At 41.6% G+C, this 20,253-nt stretch overlaps 1 protein-coding gene across 6 annotated transcripts in view; it reads right to left on the bottom strand.

Annotated features, from left to right (window-relative positions):
• The window catches only part of ERC2 (ELKS/RAB6-interacting/CAST family member 2), a 1,010,504-nt gene that overhangs the window by 201,032 nt on the left and 789,219 nt on the right, over positions 1-20,253 (bottom strand). Inside the window, exon 18 of one of the 6 annotated variants that reach the window (XM_072599031.1) lies at positions 5,008-5,627. The exons of the other annotated variants lie outside the window; for them this stretch is intronic. Within the exon in view, the coding sequence (XP_072455132.1) occupies positions 5,601-5,627 (27 nt within the window). The 3' untranslated portion in view covers positions 5,008-5,600. Of the gene's footprint in view, positions 1-5,007; positions 5,628-20,253 lie in introns of those variants that run through there. 6 annotated transcript variants of the gene reach the window in all.

Raw genomic sequence — 20,253 nt, 5'->3', positions numbered from 1 at the left:
GAAGGAGAGCGGTGGGATAGGATGGGGACCTAGAGAGGCAGGGGGTACCAGGACTGGGCTGGAATGGTGCAGGGAAGTTGCTGAGGCTTTCCTGTGCTCCCACAGTCTGTGAGTAAGTCTCCAAGACAAATTCAGGCTTCACACTTTGGGCTTCAGACAAGAGAAAGCCAAGGAGATACATGAGTATGTGTATGGACAGATGGTTTGTACAGCTGGGGAAGTGTGAGAGTATGTGTGTACATGAGTGTGGATGATTGTGTGTGTGTGTGTATGAGCAGGTGTGAGAATATCGGTGTGAGAGTTTGTGTATCTATGAGGAGGCTGCGAGCTATAAATAAACAGAGATGTACACGGGGGAACATGTGTGCATGTGTGTGAGAATCTCTGGGCATGAGAAACTGGAATGAGTCTATGGGTGTGGGTGGGTGAGTATGAGCCTACGGGAGTCTGTGTATGGGTGGGAGAATACCTGTGGGTGTGTCTGCTGGGCCCTGCTCACCAGGAGTCAGCCTTGTTTCCATCCTCTTACTCTGGAACCTCGGACTCCACTCTGAGGGCTCCAGCTCCACCAGGAAGAGTTTCCCTTCTCCGGTCAGGACCTAGGCTGTCACAACATTGCGCTCCATGCCTTCCTTCCAGCACCTGCTGTCTCCCTTTAGAATGTGAGGTCTTCACGGGCAGAGCTTGACTTGCTCCCTTGTTTTTCATTCTCCAGCAATGCCCTGGAGCATAGCGATCACTTAATAAATGTGTTCTCTCTCCCTCCTTTGTCTTCTCTCTCTTCCTCCTCTCTCTGTCTCTCTCTCTCTGTCTCTGTCTCCTCTCTCCTCTCTCTCTCTCCTCTTTCTTCTCTCTCTCTCTCTCTCTCTCTCTCTCTCTCTCTCTCTCTCCTGTCTCTCTCTGTCTCTATTTCTTTCTCTGTCTCCTCTCTCTCCCTCCCTTCCTCTGTATTTCTTCTTCTCTCTGTTCCTTCCTTCCTCTTTCCCTTCCTCTTTTCTTTTTCTCTTTCCCTTCCCTCTCTCTGTCTCTCTTTTCCTCCTCTTTCTTACCTGTTCTGTCTGTTCTCTCTCTCCCCCTTTCCCTCTCTTTTTCTCTATCTCTATCTCCCTTTCTCTCTGTCTTCTTCTCCCCTTTCTCTCTTCCCCTTTCCCCCTCTCTCTCTTCCCCTCCCCCATCTATTTGTCTACTAATGAATGTGTGCTACAGTGTGTATATGTTGATGGATAGTTCTAAGAATATGTGTATGAGATAAGCCTGCATGGGTATATGAGTGTTTGTGAGAGGAAGTGTGGGCCTTGTTTGATATATACATGTCTGAGTACATGAAGGAGCATGTAGATGTGGGTATCTGTTTATCGGCTTTTGTTTGAGAGAGAGCTGGAATGAGGTTGAGTGTGGGAGGTTTGTGAATGTCTCTGAGTGTGTGTAGGTATTCACAGAGATTTCAATGTGTGAATGGATTTGCACTTGTGAACATGTTTGGGTATTGGGAAAATCCGTTGACTATAGGAGATAGTATGTGTGTGCACAGTTATATGGGAGAATGCACTTACAATGCAGGTATGCGCAGGTGTGCACTAGGGTGTTTGTGGGCACATAAGAAACAGTGTGTACTTAGGTATGGGTGGATAGCAGGCAAATCAAAATTTAGGGACTCTCAAACTATTTGGAAAACCAACAGCACTTACCCAATCTTTTGCACAGAGAAGACAAGTCCATAAATGAATAATTCAAATGTGATCTCAGAGAGAGAAATAAAACTTGAGTTCGCTTAGAATCTTTAAGAAGTAAAAGGTAGCTGGGGGTGGGGGGGTGGGGAATCAGGTTAATTCCACCAGGTTGCCATTTTCCTAAATTAGTATTCAAGTGAAGGCTTTCTAATGCTATTATATGCCCATTAATGATGCCCAATAAAATAGCCCCATCTTATAATTTTTCTTTTATAACGACTGTAAATTCAATATTCCAAGACAGTTTAAATTTACTGTGCTATCATTATCTTCCTTTCATTGTAAAATTATTGTATCCTGAAGGCCTCATAGATCACAATCTTCCTCAAAGATGTGATGGCTGCAGCAGATCAGATGTCCTTGTACTATCTTGTGATTTAAATACTGAAAGATATGAGTTTAAAAAGCCTTAGGATATCTGAGAAAACACTTTTAAAAGCATCATAAATGGAGATAAGTTGTTTTTCTCAGAAACCTGTAAAGTTTATTAGAGCATATAAAATGGGTTTGCATCCTGAATAATAGCCATTAGGGATCTGTTTGTTAGGTATGCGTCATACCACAAGCATTAAGGGATTTCATCAGCACGGGTGCTCCTTTCACCAACCCAAATCACAGCCCCTCTATGACTCGGTTGACAGTCTTTGACAGCTGCTGTAACCATAAACAAAAACCAAACAAAATCCAAGAAAAAGAAGAAAAAAAATCAACTCCTTGATGATAAATCCATCCAGACTTGGCTAGGCCATTTCTTGAACAAGACACATAGAGTCTATCCTCATACACATACTCTGAATCTTCCTCCAAGTCCAGAACATGAATAGTCTCTACCAAGCCCATGGTCTCCTGGTCTCCCCCATCCTCACTCTTCTTCTCAAGACAACAAGATATAGGTCATATTCACACAAGATCATCAGGGAAGACTTAGGTAGTCTGGTGGGCTACATTTGTCATTACAAAGCAAAATATTTTTAAGTCTTTTTTTCCTTGTTTGCTTTTTGAGACTTGTACTTCAATGGTGGTTGCAAAGTTGCCTGTCTTTTCCGGACATAGCATCATAGATGCTGCAATCCCAGCTCTATCCCTTGTTCCCCGTGTGATCTTGGACAAATCACTAAACTCTTCTGGGTCTTGGTTTTTCCTCAACTATAAATGAAGGCTGAATGATATCTAAAGCCCTTTCCAGCTATCATCCTCTGGGACTCTGACACCCCCTAGTCCCATTCATAGCCCTCTCAGACCTCAGTTTCCTTATCCTTAAAATGAAGGGGTTGGACTAATTGGCATTCAACATTCTTTCTAGCTCTAAATCCACTGTCCTATGCCAGAATCAGGGTTATTCAAATCCTCAAATGGGATAATGTATCTAAAATGCTTTGCAAAACTGAAAACACAATAGAAACAGAAATTATTATTAGCATTATTATTAAATGTTAAAATATTTAAAAAATTAAAATTTAAAATCACATATTAGCAAAGTCAGAAAAACTGAATTATTTTGAGAGGAAACACACACAACCCCAAAACATGATGACGAGAGCAGAAAGAAGGTTCCCATGAGGACATTGCAGAAGCCAAAACAGAATTTTTTCATCACAAATTCCAATCTTTTCTTGGCCCTAATTTGTTTAAATGTCCCCATCTACATTTTGGCGTGTTTGACATATTCATCATTTTATAAAATATGAAACATTTCCTTCTCCTTTAACACTGCTTTCCCTTGATTTGCACCTATTTGCTTTTCTGTGTAAGTCTCTAGAAATCTTTAATCAATCACCTTCTTCTTAGGAAGTACAAGGCATGTTAGAGAGAGCCATTCTTATGTTGACCATAAGATCTGGTCATCTGCCAAGACATGGGGGACCATTTTCTCTTTTCATTAACTAGAAAAGTAAGAGCCTAGAAGGTACTGGTCCCCTACAAAGACACAGAAGTCTGCTGGTGGCAAATGAGTCTACAAGTAGGAATATACTGCGTGGAAGGGGGTCCCCCATCTGAAAAGTAAATAATGATGCTGGACACCCTCCACCTCCCAAGACTCAAGAAAGGAATCTAACACCTTGGTGAGAGGTGGGATTTGTTGTAGGTCAAGTTGAAAGTGTGAAATCTACACAGGAAGCTATCTCCTAAAACTATCCATCACCAGTTGAGTAAAACAAAGCAATTACCAATTATGACCCACCTGAAGCCTTGGAGACAAACTTTCCCTGATGGTCCTAGTGAAGGGAATATTGTAAGAGTTGTCTTCCCTTGTCTCAGAGAAGGTAGAAATAGGGAAGGGTAGGAGCACTACAATCTATCTACTGCATAGAGAATCCTAATCTCAGTGATTTTCACAGATCTTGATAGCTTTATTTGCTCAGGAGCTAAATTGGACCTTGGAGGTCATGAGAAGCTTGCATGTAGAATCTTGTAAGAGTTGTATGATCCACTAGGGCACAGAAACAGAGCAAGTCAATTCACCAGGACCTGAAACTTTACCAAGTAGATTCACTAGGACATAAAAACTGACCAGGTCAATTCACTAAAACATAGAAATTGACCAGGTTGATTCAGCGGGGCATGGGAATTGATCAAGTAAATTCATAGGACACAAAAATTCAGTAGGCAGATTCACTGGGAAACTGACCAAATAGATTCACCAGGGTACAAAATATTGACCGAATTGATTCACTAGGACAGAAATTTGCCAAGCAGATTCACTAGGAAACTGACCAAATAGATTCACCAGGGCACAAAAAATTGACCAAGTAGATTCACAAGGACACAGAAATCAGTAATGTTCATTGTACCTTACAAAGTGCTTCAGGAACATCAATCAGCTCAATGGCATTTTCCATGTCACTGTATGCAAATTCCATTTCAAGGAGGATGCAGCTTCATATCATATAAAGTTAAATAGATGATGGTATCTGAGGGAACTGGAATCCCCAACAGCCAGGGTTGTTAAAACTTAAATATGCAATTTGGAAACGTAGGGGAATCACATGCTTTACCATTCAATTTTAAAGCAGCCACTTGCAAAGTTCTCAGAGAAAGGAAGGTTATTCAGAGCTGGAAAAGGTACATGGAATCAATAGGCCTTTAAAGGACCAAAGCAGTTGAAACATACATTCTATGTGTCATTGACAATTAATGCCAGACTTCTTCCAGAAATAAACTCAAAAGCCACCATTCTGATATTATCAATGAAAGAACTCCCTGGTGCTCCCCTTCTGCTTCCCTGAATATACCCACATCCCTTCCCCGTGCCCCGACCCTCAAGATTCCTCCTCTCCCCCATGGGGTGTTCTCTTACATAGCTATCCCAGGACTAACTACTGGCAGGTCAAAATTTCAGCCTCATGCAGACACAGAGATGCTCATTATTGACCCATTCCCTGCCAAAACACATAAAGCCACAAGCAAGTTTGCAAGACCACTCCTACGGCATTGGCATGCCAGGAACATGACAGTCCCTTTTGTATTATTTAATAGGGGAGAAGTTTGATAGAGTCCAAGGTTTATGGTCATTCCTCAAGTGAGGATGGGAATCCCAGAGAGTAGCTTAAAGGGTAGAAGCCTCATAATGAGAATTGAGCAGATCTCCACTCTCACAGAGGAACAACGGTGATATTTAATAAATCAATATTTGGGAATGGAAAAGGAAGGAGGTTAGCATGGGGCCAGGCTTGGGGTGGTCAGGGGATGGGCACATTCTGAGGTCACAGAAGACATTGGCAAACATTTTTCACAGCCACAGACACCAATGAACACAGCTAAACACTCACACAACAATAATACCAGAATGCAATATTTTTTTAAAAAATTATATAAAAGATGGTTTCTCACCCCTTAAAACAAAACTGGAACTTTGGTTTATAGGATCGGTTATGCCCAAATACCCTCCTCATCATCCTGTGGGCCAGAGATTAGGAGGTGCACAGGCAGGAGGTACGCATTGGAATAAAAGAAGAAAAGGTTAGTTACACCTTGGTGCATTTCAAAAGCAAACTCATCTCGGCTTTTTTTAAGGATAAAGTTGTAGCAACTAAAGCACCCCATCACCAAGTCTGCCAAATGCGCAGAAAGTTTGTGTCTATGGCAACCCATGCAGAAAACACAGGACTGCCCAGCACTAACTTTGTGTTGAAATGAATTAGGAGATTATCATTAGTCTCTATTAACAGATGTGTGTGAGAGGAAGACATGCATTTTGAATATATTGCAAGAGAAGATTAAACTTTTTTTTTTTAATCAGCAAAGGAGCAATTAGAGTAATCATATACCCCCTCAGTTCTTTCAGGATTAAAAGTATCGAGAAAATCTAAAGAATGAAAAACACCATCTCCTGATGTAGAATAACCTTTGTAAGCCTCTGTATGTCCCTCACACTTGTATGACAAGGCCCTTCTTAAATCCTGGGGGTTCTCAGAGCACCTCATTGTCTCGACTTAGTGAGGTCACCCTGTTCTCTAGGGTTCTCCCAGTAAAGGGCAAGCACTGGCTGGAATGGCCGTCAGCTTCTGAAGGATGACAAAAAACAGCAGATGGTTTTAATGAAGAGACTAAAGCTCCCATTTGCTGGAATGTTGTAGAATGTGGAGTTAGGTGGAATTGAATGTTTTGATTAAATGAGGAGTAACCTTTCTGTTTCCAGCCCTGTTGATTGAAAGTTCTTTAAAAATGTCTCAGCCCTTTTTGATGACATAGTATTGAACACTTTCTTCAATGAGTAAGGTTCTGGGGATATCTCAGGTCATCAAGGAACCGCCAGTTTAGAACTAGATAGGACCTGAGAGGCCACTGAGTACAACCTCTCTCTTTACAGATGAGCAAACTGAGGCTCAGAGGGTTTAGATCACTTTCCTAGGGCCACACACTAAGTATTGGAGGCAGGATTCAAACCCAGGACTCTAAGAGTCACATTTTAGCCACTACAAGACTTTGCTTCTCACCATTTTAGGCTCTTGGCCCTCTGGGTCCATCTGGTATGTACTACCTGTGTAGACTTGGGAAAGATGTGTAACCATTCTAGGATTGAGTTTTGCTGTTAAAAGAGGCAGCCTGGAGGTATATTAAATAAGAGTGCTGGATGTGGAGTTAGAAAGACCTGAGGTCAAATCCTCCTGCAGATGTTTACTAGCTGTGTGATCCAAGCAAGTCACTTCTAAATTCCCTCAGGCTCATTTTCCTCATCTGTAAAATGGGGCTAATATTACCACCAGCCTCACTGGGTGGTCCGTTGGACTAATTGAGATGACTGTATAACATGTTTTACAAACTTAAAGCCTCATATAAATATTAGCTAATATTATTGAAATGAGGAAATTGTACCCAACTACTTCCAAGGTACCTCCCAGGTCTAAGATCTGGGTGATCTGTGATCCTATAATCAATAAAATGAAGAACAGATGACCTCTGAGACTTCTTAGCACTCTAAACATAGGCTCTAGGTCTGCATGGACAGAAGTGTAGGAGATGAGGCTCAGGAAAAACTCTGCAGGGATGTCTGGGGAAGATGGATACAGTTTTTTTGTTTTTTTGTTTTTTTCTAGTAGCTTGCCTCTTGGCTTTAAAAATGAGGTGGTACAGTCCAGGCCTGAAGGGATGGGGCAAGGGGAGAAAAAAAATCTGTAATGCAATGTTCAAAGTTTTGCCATAATACTAAGGCCAAATAGAAGCATCCCACTAGTTGACTGTTTCTGAACTCTTTTCATAGACTTAATGTTGGGGGTTTGGGGTTTTTTGCCATTAGATCTTGGGAAAACTTTAACAGACACATTGAGATAGTAGAAAGGGTATTGAGTAAAGAGTCAGCAGCAATCTGGGTTCAATCTCCCTTCAGATATTTGGCTTAGTTATGTGGTCCAGCCACTGAGCTTTCCTGGTGCTCAGTTTCCTCTTCAGTAAAACTATACAAATAATGCCTGCTATCCATGCCTCAAGGGGTGGTTGCAAAATAATACTGATGAAGACCTTGGCAGGGCTCACAACTCCATGCCAATGTTAGGTATTGTTCATCAATGACCCTCCTTGGCAAGGTCTTAGGAAACTCAACGACTTGACATTTTAGGGAGGACCTTTTTGAACAAACTCTAAAACAAGGCATCAGTGATTTTGCCGACACCAGCTCAGTGATCCCTGGGCCAGTGTTTGAACTTCTTTGAGCCTCAGTTCCTTCATCTCTCAAGTGATACTCATAGAATATCTTACTCTATGGGTAGAGTTGACCTATAAGATTGCCATGAAGTTCAAATGAGATAATGTTTATGAAACACTTAGCAAATCTGAAAGCTCTTATAGAAAGGTCAGTCCTTAGAATTATTAGTCTGGTGATGGTGGCTTGCCATTTTTCCCCTGTGAAGATTTTGAAGAATTCCACATAAATTAAATCTGCCTCTCTGGCTTGCCAAAAAAGGCAAGGGCAGTCCCATTATACAGATTAGTAAAGAGTAATGATGGTGTTGCAGTGTACTGAAAGGAGGCAAAGCCTTGGAGTCAGTCATAGCCAAGTTCAGATCCTGCTTCTGACATATTAGCTGTTTGGTACACAGATTATAGATATCACTTCAACTCTCTAAATCTTAGGTTCTCCATCTGCAAAATGGCGCAGCCATGGCTTTGAATTCAATAAATTTATTAATCCCTTACTACATAGGATGCTATGATGGAAAGAGCACAGGCTGGGGGCGGCGAGGGTATTGAGGGCTTAGATTCAAATTCCACCTTTGATTCTTAGTCCCTTAAACTTGAGACAAGCCACTCAATCTCCCTTGGCCTCAGTTTCCTTATTTCTGAACTGATCCCTTAAGCTCTGGGTCTATGCTCCTATGTAGCAGCATAATATAGTAGATAGAAATCAGGACATGGAAACAGGACAATGTGGATTCAGGTCTGACATAGCCTATCAGTGTGACCATGGGCAGGTTGCCCTACTTTCCAAGTCTGAGCATGGGCAAGTCATTTATCCTGTAAATATCTAAGATAATTCTCAAAGATTGTGAATTGCTATGCCATGAGTCAACAACTTGTATCAATGGAGGGAGCTTTCTAAACTGAAGGATCTCAGTTTCGATGAAAACATGAGTCTTGACACCATTTCCCCTCCATTTACAAATAGATAAATGAGAGGCTATATAGTTTCAGTCTTTGTCACTATTGGGAAACTGGGTACACAGATGAAAGAGAAAGAGAGAGAGAGAGAGAGAGAGAGAGAGAGAGAGAGAGAGAGAGAGAGAGAGAGAACTATATAAATTAATTGAATGAATGAATGAATAAATATAGAAATTTTAAAAATAGAAAGCTAGCCCAGATATGGGTCCAAATCTTGTCACACATTAAATATTGTGACTTTGGACAAAACATTTAACCTCCATGGGTCTCAGCTTACTCATCAGTAAAATGAGGGTGAGAGAATGTCTTCCAGCTCTAAATCTGTGATACTATAAAAGAGGAAGAGGGGAAGGAACAAGCATTTATTAAGCACCTACTGTATGCCAGGCATGGTGCTAAGAGTTTTACAAATATTATCTCATCAGAATTCATTACTAATGATTCCCCTTGGAAATAACTGTACCCCCTTTTTCTGTTGGGATGGTTCATTTCATTTGGCATTCAAAGCTTCAGAAACTGGATAAATTTGGTCATATTTTAAATCCTCCTACCTAGAATTTAAATCAAGGGAGAAAATCACCTCCACGAATTCTTACCATTGAAATTCGCTCTAATGCAAATTACTTGTAGTAAATTAAATCTTAAAGAAAATAAGTGGTAATTAATTATGATTGAAACAGACAGGAATTTTAGCTTGAAAATATACACTGCCAATATCACTAGTGTTCCCAGTCTACTTGTAGGACTAAAAAGAGCTCCCAGTTGTCAACTGTTATTAAAAACCAGATGTTAAGATCGATGTCTTGTATGCTGTGCAATAGAGTAAAGAACTATGACAGCCCGATATAAACTCTGCTAACATTTAACATTGGAGAAATGCGGTTACATCCCTTTAAAGGGAACTTGGAATAGTTCTGATTTTTTCTGTTGTGTGCTCCTGCAAAGGAAAAAACAGGAGAGAAAAATGTCAAAAATGCTTGGTCCCCGTCTCTTCTCCCCCACTTGAGAGCTGCAGTTGACCCCGTTCACAGGAGTCATTTGGGCCTTGGTGAAGGTCCATTTGGAAACAAAACACAAAAGCAAAACCACAGAAGAGAACCAGAGAGAAAACCCGAGTTTTCCCAAGCATGTGCAGCAACTTCCCTGCTGAGATGCTTGCATTTTTTATATGCAAATGTTAATTTACTCAGCAAGCTTACCTCGCAAAAATGTGCATTTTTGAAACTGAAAAAAAGGCAAGGATAAACATCACTTGATCCTTGACTCTCATTTACATGCGGAGTTATTTAGAAATTCTATTTTTTCCCTCTCCTACAGATCATGGTCAGAAGCTTTTCTCTTTTCCTTGTTTTTCTTTTTCTAACTTGACTCTTGAATGGTCTTCTTGGATGCTGCTGAAGAGGGTTTTGATCCCCTGGGTGTTCCTTGAGAATGTTTTATGCTCTGGAAGATGCCAAGCCATCCAGCTGGGGAGGGAGAAAAGGACTCAGTCATCTAGACATCGTGTCTACACGATGCCAAGCACTTTGGAGACTGGGAAACATCCAGATGACTGACGGAAGTCGACAGGCCCTGGCCACAGAACACAAGGGAGGCCTTGTAGTATGGAAGCTTCATTATTAAATCAACTCCACAACCTTTAGGAAGATCACCTTAACTCCCTGGGACTCAGTTTCCTCATCTGTCAAATAAGAAGGTTGGAGAAGGGGGCTTTAAAGTTTCTTCCAGCTGCAGTCTAAATCTGTAAACCTATTGTCCCTGCCCAAAATCGTTCATAAAGGACCAATGATACCCTAGGCACTGGGAAACAAATGCAAAATGCAAAATAATTCTTGCCCACAAAGAGCTTCTGTTTTGCTGGGGGATACAATGTGTAAGATAAGTAGAGAGATGATGATTGGAGAGTGGAGACCACATTAATGATAATAATTTTAACATTATCAAGACTTATATGTAGGTATATGGAACATTAAATATTTTAAAAATTATAGCAGGGTACTGAAATACCCTGGGGGCCATTCTACCTTAACCGGATCAGCAAGGATGAGAACAAAAACATAGGAATTATAACAATATTCCACAGAATATTAAATATAAATGAAGAATAGTAATGATTTGGCCCCAAAGCATATCTATGTGAATGAAATAATAATAATGTTTTATAGTTCTTTACAGTGTGAAAAGCACTTTATACAACTTATTTTAGCCTCATAACAATTCTCTGAAGAAGCAACTCAAGGTATTAGTATCCTCATTTTATAGGTGAGGCAACTGAAGTCCAGAGAGGTTCCCTGAGTCCTCTAGAGTCATACAGCTAATCTAGGTCTTTTAGATCCAAAGTCCAGCAGGCTATCTGTTATGGTATTCTGCCTTTCAATGGCTGGTTGTACATAGGTTCACAGGATTACAACTCAAGGACTGGAAGGGTCAGCTAGCCCCACACCCTTATTTTATAGATGAGGAAACTGAGGTTCAGAGAGGTGAAATGATGATTTACATCATTGACTTGCCCAAGGTTTCCTAGGTAGTAAGGGGCAGGATCTATAAGATGGAGGTGGGCAGATTTGGAAAGGTTTCTACCAAGAGACTGTGTCTTGGTTGAGTGGCATTCAGAAAATGCCTTAGAAAGGAGTTTTAGGAATGAAAAGTTACCAATTCACTTTTGGCAGCTCTCCTGCGGCCTTTGTATCTCAAAGGAGGACTGACTGCCCCTTTGGAGAAGGCACGATTGCTCCAAGACTACCATGTCAGTGGTACTCAAAATGGCTCCATTCCATGAAAAGAAATGAAAAGAAGCAGCAACCCCTCACTGGTGGGCTGCTTTTCTCCCTGTGGATATTTTGATTTCTATATCTGAGGTCATGGGACTAGATGATCATCAGGAGAGCCAAGGGAGGATTTAAATAGAAGCCATAGTCATGGGCACTGGCCACTTTGCTAAAACTAACTTCCTGAAGAACACTCCCCGATGAGTTCAAAAGGCCAAGGTCTTTGTCTGACCGTCTGTCTGAGTCCATGCATCTCTCTGAATTGATCACCATTCAGCATCAACAAATGCCAGAGAGGCCACTAAGCTTTCAAGTGACTCCTTGACAGTTGCACTGCATTTGGGGAGGTGGGGGGCACTAGCGAATGTCTTCCATGATGTAGTCTGAAACTTACACAGCCATTTCTTGCCCTGTCTTAGCCTTACATGGGACATGACCTTCCGTAAAGCAGCTAATGAATAGCCTTATGTGAGAGGCCACAGAAAAATGCCCAGAATCATTAGGATGAGGGTAATCTAAAGTAACATTTTCCTCCTTCCTCCATGTAACTCGGACACTTATCTGAAACTTCTCTGAACTCTGCAAACCCCAGAAGTCTGCAAAATCTGCCTGCATGTGTCACGAAAACAGGATTTCAACATGGGATTTACGATCCTTTCTGCTTTTGGTTCGGCCAGAACAACCCCCCTCATGGCATTTCCAGCTGTGGGCTTGGCCGGAGTCAGGAATTACAGACACTTGCAAAAATAAAAACAATAGGGGTGAGCCTGGGAAATGGGGCGGGGGGAGGGGGATGAGTCTTCACAGACCTATAATAAGGTTTATCTCAGGTTCAAGTCTAAACAGTCTTTCATCCAGCCTTCCTCCTGGAATAACAATTATAATAGCCCATGTTTGTGTGTCTCTGTACAGCAAGAGTGGTTGTTTATATGTGGCTATAATGCATGTTTATATCCTGTAGCCCAGATGTGGAAATCTGCCCATTTGCACATAGGTTTACCTATCCCAAAGAATTCCTGAGGTCCTAGCCATGCCACCCGGAAGCAAATATCGGGAGGTTATCTCTGATATTTAGCAGAGAAACAAACAAACCTTGGCTTGGATGGTCTTGGAGCACAGAGAAGCCAGAGAATGAGTATTCCTTAGAATACTGTGCTTAGTTCAAGTCAGAGTTCGTTGGATATTTGCATTACTGTCAACCTTCTTTCCAAATGTGTTCTGAAAACTTGGAGAATGAATTGTCGTAAGGGGTTCTCTGCATTGTCAGGAAGAAATACACAGCTCCAAACATTGGATAACATTGAGACGGAATGAACAAAAGGAAAAGGGGGTATATTCCAGACCAACCAGTCAGAGGGTGGGCATAAGTTTCTTGAGGTCATAGACTGCCTCATTTGTCTTTGTTTTTCCTCTGCCTGACATCTCGCTGGGAACAGAGTGGTTATTAAATAAATTTTTGATGAATTGAAATAAATGAAGAAATTGAATGACATCTTTCTGACATCCTACCATATGTGTGTGTTTGTGTGGATGTGTACATGGGATCATGATCTAATTAGAACTGGATTGAGACCTTTGAGGTCAGCAAGTTCAACTGCCTCATTTTATAGATGTATAAACTGAGGAAAACAGAGGTTAAGTGATTTTCCCAAGACATATTGCTAGTGAGGTGGGATTCACACTTAGGTCTTCCTGACTCCAGGTTCAGTGCTCTAGCTCCTGTGCCACCTAGTTATTTTCTGCTTCATTAGAATGTGTCTTGAGGTCAGGGATAGGTTCCCTGCTATCTCTCTAGCCTCACAGTACCTGTCACATAGTACATGCTACCTAAGAGTGTGGCAATTGTTTGATTGGCACCAATTTCCATTCTGGAGCAGAGGAAGCATGGGGTTATGATGTGGACTTTCCAATATCCAGGCAATTATCACAGGCCTCATTCTACCAAAAGGAAAGATTCTGGTAAATGTCTATCCTTCCAGTTGACAATGCCATTTTTCAGAAGAAGCACTAAGGAGAATTGTGATCAGGTCCTAAGTGACCAGTGATGATGAGTTTGGTTTGTTGGAGCAGAGAGGATGTGACCATCAGAAGTTTGGACACCCAATAAAAAAAAGGATGCTGACCTAGGAAGCAGGTGGGCAAAAGCCCAGAGAAAACTCTTGTGTCTCTATGGTCTGGGTGTCTAAAAGCGAAGAAAGTTCCAGATTTCCTCATTGGCATCATAAAGGTGTTGGGCTACATGATTGCGAAGGTCCCCATCAGTATTCTCATCTGATGAGTTGGACTCAAGATGTCCAGAATGCAGGCAACCATTTTGTTGATTGCTGTGAGTCAGGGAGAAATAGAGGAAGGGCAGGGCTAGTTCTCCTCCCCCAGTACACAAAGGCAGCTCTCATCATAGCAGATGGGTCAGCATGAGTGCGTTCTTAATGAGTCTCTCACTCTTAGTTCACCATCTCCTTTTGCCCTTGCCCTCGCTGACCCTGGCTGTAACCCTCAGATCCAATTTTGCCTCTGTCTTTCTGTTAAAGCTGCCTTCTATTAACTACCCACTGGCATGGCCTAGTGCAATTTCCAAGGGTTTCTGACTTTCCTCTGGCTGGTCCCACCATTTCTGCCCAGGGAGATTTCCTGCCTGCCTTTCTGATTAAACCCCGACTCAGCTGATGCTCACTAATTAGCCAGCTGCATGCTATACTGGAGCCACCCCCTCCTGGTTTGGGTTCAGCCTGAGAGTCTACTGGGCCACCTCGCAGACCCCAGTGGGCCCCCAGGTAATAATCTGGAAAGCAAAGCTCTCAAGAGTGTAATGTGAATGGGGTCATCATAAATGCTTCCAATGTACCCCTAAACCCTTGTGTTCTCACCTCCGTTAGAAGGTAAGCTTCCTGAGGGAAAACCCTGTTTCACTTTTGTCTTTGAATCCCCATAATTTAGAACGGTATCAGGCATATAGTAATCACTTAATACATACATGGTGATTGATTAAGGAAGAAAAGGGTGGCATTTAAGAAGATCCGTATGAATGAACCAGGGAGTTTTCCAATGAGTTTTTTTTACAAAAATGGATGAAAGATGGGGGGAAAGTAAGACAGTCAAGGTCATAAGAAAGTAACCTGACCAAGTCCTGGGCATCAATAGGAAGGTATTAAAGATTGAGAGGAAACTAAAAAGCATGATATATGGATAATTGGAAAAAAACCATCCAAACAGAAGCTGGAGTGATGTAGTCTAGAGAAAAAAAGACCTAATGGAGTCAGCTAACACTTTAAATGTCTGAAGGGTGGAATGTAGAAGAGACTCAGCATTCTTCCTGGTTCCAAGGAACAGTACTAGGACCAGAAGTAGGTTTAATGTCACAGTTATCGGCTCAATGTCAAGAATAATTTCTGAACCTTCATAACCATCCTTCATAACAACATAAGTAGCAGCCTAGTGAGTCAGTGAGTTCCTCATCAACAGATGTGTTTAATCAAGGATACCAGACAGTGATAGGGAAAGACTGTTTTATTGGTAATCCACAGCTCAGGTAGGGTGCTAGACTCATGCAGGGTACAGAGAGGAAGACCTCTATAGTTCTTTCCAACACTGAGAGGCTATTCTATTAGTGTGTGAAAATTGTTCTGACCAGCAGCAGCATTTCCATTCATTTTAAGCTCCCCAAAGGAAAGGACTACGTCTTTCAGTCCCCACAAAGTCCCTGACACATGAGACCTTACAAGGTATGTTCAAATATGACTGAATGGAAAAACATGGAAAGGTTTGCATTCTTCTGTTTTCTAAGATTTGAACTAATTCCTTTTACTTTTCTATAGACTGTTAAACTCACACTAACCCAACAGAAAATTAAAAATAAAGAAAATGCCTTAGCTCAGCATTCAAGACTCCAATGTTATCTACTCTTTCCTAATCTCTCTGTTGTAGCTAGATTGGACTACTTGCCATCTCATAAACATATATCACCTTTCCTCACCTCGTTGCTTTTTTTCACACTATTCCCACACCCAGATTAGCTCTCCCATTCATTATCCTCCATCATTTCCATCCGCTGAAATCCACTCATTTGTAACAGGAATGAATGGGGAGCTGCCCTTGAGGGTCATGTGGATAATTCTCTGCTTGCTATCAGTCTAAATGACGACATGGAGATTTTCAGGAAGCTCGTTTCTGGGCACGACTACTTAGAGACTAGTACAATACGATGATGAAAACTCTTCTAACTGGCTGCAGGACTGGAATGGATGACTTGGATTGCTAAGTTAGAACTAACAGTATAATCAAAAGCTTCATCATTTTTATCATTGTAGCTGTAAGGCTGGATGACTTTGGGTTATCCCCAAGCATTTGGTGAGAGACAGGCATCACTCCTCTCCCCCAGCCAGCAATGGCAGCTCTGAGCACATGGCAGCTTCTGTCTTTTTGTTTGTTCTTTATCTTAGGTAAATGAGTATTCTGAGGTGGAATTACCTAGGGAACCTTGTGAATTTAGGGGACACTGAGGTCCCATCAGAGGACTCACAGGAACCCAGAGTGGAACAATGGCTGAGGAGTCCACCTGATGTAGGGCACTATTGGCCAACAGCAATGGAAAGCAGAAAGAAGTCACTTTAACATGGCAGCAGTTTCAGAGAACATGGAATTGGAAGCAGAAAGCAGTCCCAGCTGTGGACATAACAGAAGCATAGATCCTTAGGACCTGGCTAGGCTGCCTACATGGCAATGAGCTACTCTAAGGAGAACTTCATAAGGGCTCTGCAAAATGGTGGGGAGAAGGTCTTTCAGGTCAAGGAGTCAGATACCCTTCTGTCATAGATGTTCTTTACACATATTCCTTGACACATTATACTTGTATTTGAGACCATTCTCCCCAGAGCCCTTCTGTGTTTACAGTGAGTGTGTATCCTGGTTTATGGGGAATGTTTTTTACCAACTGCTTTTATTATGCCTTCTTAGTAAGTCCCTTTTCTGAAAGCTCATGGAGTCAGCTGGTTAATAGTTAGTGAAGAACAAACTGGTGGAGGCTCATGAGCAATGTTTCTGGAGGCAGAGCATCCCAGAATCCTGAAAGTAGTAGTAATTACTCCTTTGTAGAGAGGCAGAATTGGGGAAATTGTTCCAAAGTAAGTTCTACACATTCAATTATTCCTTCAAAAATCATTTATTAAGCATTTTTTTTTGTGCTAACCACTAAAGTAGGAGCTAGTACACAAGAATCAAAAACACAGTCTCTGCTCTCAAGGCAAGGAGGCAGGTAAAAAGTAAGCAGCTTACATTCTACCAGGAGGAAACAGCATGGACACAAGGAAATAAATACTAAGTTATGTTGAATCAGTTGAAGGAGATCAGGAAAGGGCTTAGGGAGAAAGTGGCCTGTGGGTGATCTTCCTAAGGTCCAGGTCTGACCATGTGCTTCCCTTGCTCAAAGAGCCCCAGAGGTTTCCTCTGTTTGACATTTAAGGCCCATCACGATCTGCTCTCTCTAGGTTTATTACACATCACTCCCCTTCACCCACTTAACCTTCCCTCCAAACTAATCTATTTGATGTTCTTCATACAGGAAATTCTCTCTACTGTTTCTGGTTCTTTACAAGAACTAAGGTCCCCACCCCCACCCCAAACTCAGGGTTGCTTGGATTATGCTCCCTCCCCTCCTAGAATGCCACGTTTCCTTCAAAGATCCACTCCAATGTGACCCCCTCCAGTAAGTCTATCCTGATTTCCCTTTTCCTTTTAAATTATTTTGATAATTGAATATATTGTTATACACAAAGAAGAAAATACATATATGTGATACAAATAGTATCTACTTCTATGTATATATGTGATTTCCTCTGTTACAATGCACATCTTCGGAGGACAGGAATCTTCCCCTCTCTATCTCTGTATTTCTAGGACCTAGCTCAATGTCTGACACATATTAGTTACTAAATAAATGCGTATCAATCAGTTAATTAATGGACAGATCTGGGCCTTGAAAGAAGCTGAGGTGGACAAGGGGTCCATTTCAAGCTTGGGGAGGACAGCCTATGTAAAACATGGAGGTGAGAGATGGCATGTATAGGGTGCAGTAGGCTGGTTTTAGAGGAATCATGGAGACATCATGGCATAATGAAAGGAGCAGAGGATTTGTAGCCAGGAAGATCTGGGTTCAAGTTACAACACAGATCCTTCCTAGCTGTGTGATACTAGATAAAACTCTTAACCCTTATCAACCTCATACAGCTCTGAGAGCCCTAGATTTCATGTGACAGAAGACTAGGTTCAGATCCTGGCTTGGCAATTTACTATTTGTGCAACTTCTGACAAAGTCCCTTAATATACTTGAACCTCAGTTTGTTGAATTGTAAAATGAAGGAGAAGGCTGAACAGAAAATACTAAGGCCCCTTCCTTCTCTAAGTCTATGATCCTATGAAATGAAAGGTGTTTGAAATGGGAATTCCCTAGGCATGGCAAACCTGACAATGTACCAGCAGTGCTGGTGTGATCCTGAGCTAATGCCCATCACCTTCTAAATTCAATTTTTCCTTTGGAGATATTTCTGGCATGTCCACTGCCATTTTCTAATCTTTTCATAGGCTGATGGTAACAGAGCTGCTTAAACTCAATTCGATACTGAGGATACTATTTAAGGGGGGGAAAGGGGGAGGAAGAAAAGGCAGCCGTACTTAGCCATCCACAATGGATTTCTTTACTCTCAGGCATTTCAAGGTTGGCCACCCCCTTTCAATGGGGATTGGGCCACAGTGCCTTAGACAAATGTTGCAGGATTAAAGAAGCAAGTTGAAAAGGAATTAAACATCCGAGGTTGCCAAGATGAGTTATGTCCCTGAGCCCTGAATCCTGGGATGGGTCTGAAAACCCCTGTTGACTCCAAAGATACCGTGACAAATCTCTTAATGAAACTCAAATGCTGGCCAAGCAGGTGCTGCGACTTTATTTATAGCACAGTGGGATGATAAAGAATCAAAAATTTTAAATAAAATTCCTTTATCCCAAATATCCTAATGCCAAAATCCTCCCTGAGCTCAAACCTCCTTTGAGGACACATCCTTTTTCAATAGAGGCTGACGAGCTTAAGCTGTCCTGGCTGACTTCCTATGAGGGAAGACTTACCTGAACAGGGTTTATCAACAATTTTTTTCTGTGACTGCCTGGAAGGAATCAGCATCATACTTAGGCTTAAGTAACTGGCTGCTTCTCTCTGAAGCTGGTCTTCTTGTTTAGACACCCTACCTCTTCCTCTGTTCCTACTCAGTGGTTGGGGAAGCCAGACACAACCATGGGACAGTTATACATTCTGTGAAACACACACACCTTCAGCTCTTCGTCAGTTTCACAGTCCTGCCTTTCACCTGTTCACGCATGGAGGCTAGAGATTTTCAAAGACATTCCTTGACAAGACACTTGGAAATACTCAAATCGATTCTTTTCAGAGTATGGAGAAAGTGGAATCCACTGGGTTTTCAGTATTGAACTTTTAGCTGGTGATTTTATCGTATCTCCTACGTCATATCTCCTGATTTGCTTAGCCCTGTAGATAAGTCAAGGATTGGTGACCACACAGGTCACAATCCTTCTATTAATTAGCTAGGAGCTTGGTGGCTCAGTGGATAGAGTGCTGAGCCTGAAGTACTAAGGCTCATCTTCCTGTGTTCAAATATGGCTTCAAATACCTACTAGCTTGTGACCCTTGACAAGTCACTTAACTTTTTGCCTCAACTTCCTTATCTGTAAAATGAGCTGGAAAAGACAATGGCAAACTGCTCCAGCATCTTTACCAACAAAACCCAAATTTGAGCCGCCAAGAGTCAAACATGACTGAACAACAACAAAAGACTTTAAACGTTGCCTTGGGGATCAGAGAGGTTAATTGATTTGCCCATGGTTACGGAGCTAGTAAAGGAGGCAGACAGTGTGGCATAGTGTTTTTAAAATGCTTATTGATTGATTGGAAAAATGAGTGGATTTGAAGTCAGAAGATTGAGGTTGAAATCTTAACTCTTTCCCTTACCCAAAGCTACCTTTTCAAGCTTATCAGGTACTAGAGCAAGGTCCTAATTATTATAAATAATGAATTCCCTGAAGTAGTCACCTTTCTTTAAATTTGAACTGCTTGAAGTTTTCATTATGTAAAGCACGGAAATTGATTTTAGTCCAATGGGAACATGCTGAGTAAATTAGAATAATATGACTGCTTCAGGGGATTTGATATTTTTGCTAATTGGGATCTGGTTGTAACCCCTCCTTCCTTACAGTCCAGACAAGCAGTCCATCTTTCTGATCCTCACACAAAGCAGTCCATCTTTCATCTTTATGCCTTTGCATTTGTGGTCCCCCATGTTTAGAATGTCTCTCAATGTCTCCTCACCCCTGCCTCCTTTGTGTGACCTCTGATAAAGTCCCTTAACCACACCTCTGCTTCCTTCAAAAGTGACCCAGGGGTTCTTGCTCTGTGATCCAAGATCTTTTTTATATTGTTTGTTTTTAATATTTTAGATGACCTTTTTAATTAAATGGGTTTTGTAATCCTAGGTATTTTATTTTATACACTTAAAACCATTCACCAGACTGTGCAAAGGGATCCATGACATAGAGAATTATCTCATGGTATCTTTCCCAATCCCCCCTCTCTTGTCAAATGACCTTATATTTATTTTTT

The sequence above is a fragment of the Notamacropus eugenii genome, chromosome 3 (genome assembly GCF_028372415.1).
Source record: "Notamacropus eugenii isolate mMacEug1 chromosome 3, mMacEug1.pri_v2, whole genome shotgun sequence".
Classification (NCBI taxonomy): domain Eukaryota; kingdom Metazoa; phylum Chordata; class Mammalia; order Diprotodontia; family Macropodidae; genus Notamacropus; species Notamacropus eugenii.
This window is presented reverse-complemented; position numbering and strand designations above follow the sequence as displayed.